The sequence below is a fragment of the Sinocyclocheilus grahami genome, unplaced genomic scaffold (assembly GCF_001515645.1).
Source record: "Sinocyclocheilus grahami isolate Dianchi unplaced genomic scaffold, SAMN03320097.WGS_v1.1 scaffold1856.1, whole genome shotgun sequence".
NCBI classification, from domain to species: Eukaryota; Metazoa; Chordata; class Actinopteri; order Cypriniformes; family Cyprinidae; genus Sinocyclocheilus; species Sinocyclocheilus grahami.
The window spans coordinates 44,513-46,949 of NW_015507035.1; the positions used below are offsets into that span (position 1 = coordinate 44,513).

General features: G+C 43.1%; 1 protein-coding gene across 2 annotated transcripts in view; it reads right to left on the minus strand.

Moving 5' to 3' along the window:
- LOC107573054 (uncharacterized protein C16orf52 homolog B) overlaps positions 1 to 2,185 on the minus strand; it is a 35,819-nt gene extending 33,634 nt beyond the window's left edge. Inside the window, exon 1 of one of the 2 annotated variants that reach the window (XM_016259492.1) lies at positions 1,377 to 2,185. In XM_016259492.1, the coding sequence (XP_016114978.1) occupies positions 1,377 to 1,482 (106 nt within the window). In that variant the 5' untranslated portion in view covers positions 1,483 to 2,185. The remainder of the gene's footprint in view (positions 1 to 1,376) is intronic. The other variant, XM_016259493.1, reaches the window with a different exon arrangement.
- Positions 2,186 to 2,437: the final 252 nt, after the last annotated feature.

A 2,437-nucleotide genomic window follows, 5' to 3' on the forward strand; every position in this document is an offset into this window, starting at 1 on the left:
AGACACGCGCACACACACACACACACAGAGAGACAGACACACACACAAACGCATACACACACACACACACACATGCATATACACACACACGCATATACACGCACATGCATATACACGCACACACACATTCATACACACACACACACACACCACGGAACAACAATGTCTATTCCAGACAATAAGAAAGCCTCAGACAAGTGGCCTAAATGAATTCGATAGGAAGCATGTGCTAAAACTCCTTGCGCTGGATGGCTGAGGAAAGACACAAAGGAATATGTTCATATGGCTGCTTGTTTTAGCACCTGATTCACCGCTGGAGCATTTGACATGTAAGAAAACACCCCAAAGGCCAGCGACTCTTGCTGAATCGAGTGGATTGTGCTTGAACCCCTGCTGACCCACTTACTAAGCAGTCATGCTTGCTGAACAAAGAGCAGCTGTTGATCAACAGGCCGCCTGCACATGGACATCTGAAGACAGTCATGGGTTTAAATAATTAATAACGGTGTAGGTGTCCTCACGGCTGCGAGAGGCACATAAAACTGCTACATAACCAAAACAGAGAGCAGTTGAACAACTAGACACACAAGGAACTGCTAAACATTATTTTTATATCATTCGTTTAAAGGTCTGAAGCTGGACATAGTGACGTTAGTGCTCAGAGTTATATGGTTAAACATGACAAAAGAACCAGGATGCAATTTTGAAACCTCTTCAGTCACTCCTGAACCATGGATAATGATTTTTAATATGATCTTACAGTGAATTAAGGGCTCATTCATTCAATTTACTCCCAAAATGTATTATAAACGACTAACAAAGTTTAAGAGTCGAGCTTAAATGATGACAGAATACAAATAACTTCACATTTTATATTTAAATTAGATTGAAGTGTTTCATATTTCATTACATGAACTATTTGTGAGCTAAGAAAAAAAAAAGTGACATTTCTATAGATGCTATATTGCAAGTGGCACTAAATATTGTTTTCATTAAATAACAAATGTTATATAAGAATGCTTTCCAGCACTATGGTTCATGTACTACATATTATAATAAATAAAATTATATATATATATATATATATTTAAAAGAATCTGAGAATCAAAGGTTCATGTGATACCTGAATGCACGTGAACTAACTATGTTCAGCAATACATAATCATGTTTCTAAATGACAAATGAATGCAAGCTATTATAAAGAGCTGCTTTCAAATCTAATCTCAGTAGAATATATATATATATTTGTCAAAATCTTGAAAACAGATGAGGAAAAAGCAGGTCTTTGAACATGAAACGCCTGTTTAGAGATGCACACAGCTGAGCTCGCAGATCTGAAGACATTATGATACAAAGTTATTGATCTCGTATCTCACCTGCTGACTCGCCAGTGTTGATCCAGTCTGGATTGGCAATGCTCGCTATGGCAAATATATCCGCGGCCAGAAAGAGACAGCCTGATATAATGGTGAGTTTATCCATCTCAGGAGCCCTGGACTCCGATGTAGGAGTGAAGAACTGAGCTAATCTCTCTAACGTTAGAGCTATCGGTAAACAGGACGGTCCCTGCTCTGCATGATATGGCGCGATGTGATACGGCTAGGAGTCCAGCAGCCTTGGAGAACAACACAAACTCCTTAAAGCTCAGCTTGTGTGCCTGCTCTTCCTCTTAACACGAGCTCAGGGCTGGTGCTCATCCTCATCATCCTCATACAGTGACTGGCTGCGGGGCTCTTCTGTTACTAGCTAACTTAGCAGGCTACAGATCCTCGCGGTTTGTTTGCCATCCGGAGGGCCTGCTGCCGCTCGCCGTGCACTTATCCATCGCCGAGAAGCTCTCGACTGCGGGAACTGAACCGAATGCGTTAAGACAGCGACTCAGAGCCGTGGAGGGCCGTTTTCATCGACGGTGTTACGGTCCATCTTTCTCCGCAGCCGCTCGAGCGCCGCCGCATCGTCCTCGAAAACCCGTCAGAATCCCGCCGGTGTACCGCGAACGGTCGTTAAACGGGTGTATGTGGGGAAAGAGAGGACTGGAAGACGCCGCAGAAGCGTGAGAAACGGTGGCGTAAACGCAGTGACATCAAGCGAAACCCCCCCACGCAGCGTCTCTCTCTCTCTCTTCAGACACAACACAACAGGCCTGCGAGATCTCGCTCAGTCGCTCTCGCGAGACTCCGGTGGTTAAAGGGGGGGTCTGTGATGTGTGTGGGCATCAACAACAGTGTTGGGGGTAACGTAATCAGATTACTTTTTTTTCAAGTAACTAGTAAAGTAACGCATTACTTTTAAATTTACAAGAGAATATCCGAGTTACTTTTTCAGATAAGTAACGCAAGTTACTTTTTTTTTTCTCCAATTTATTGATCGACAGCTCTGGTGTCGCCATGTTGAGAGAAATCAGAAGATGTTACTGTAGTTCCGTGAGAAACGGTGG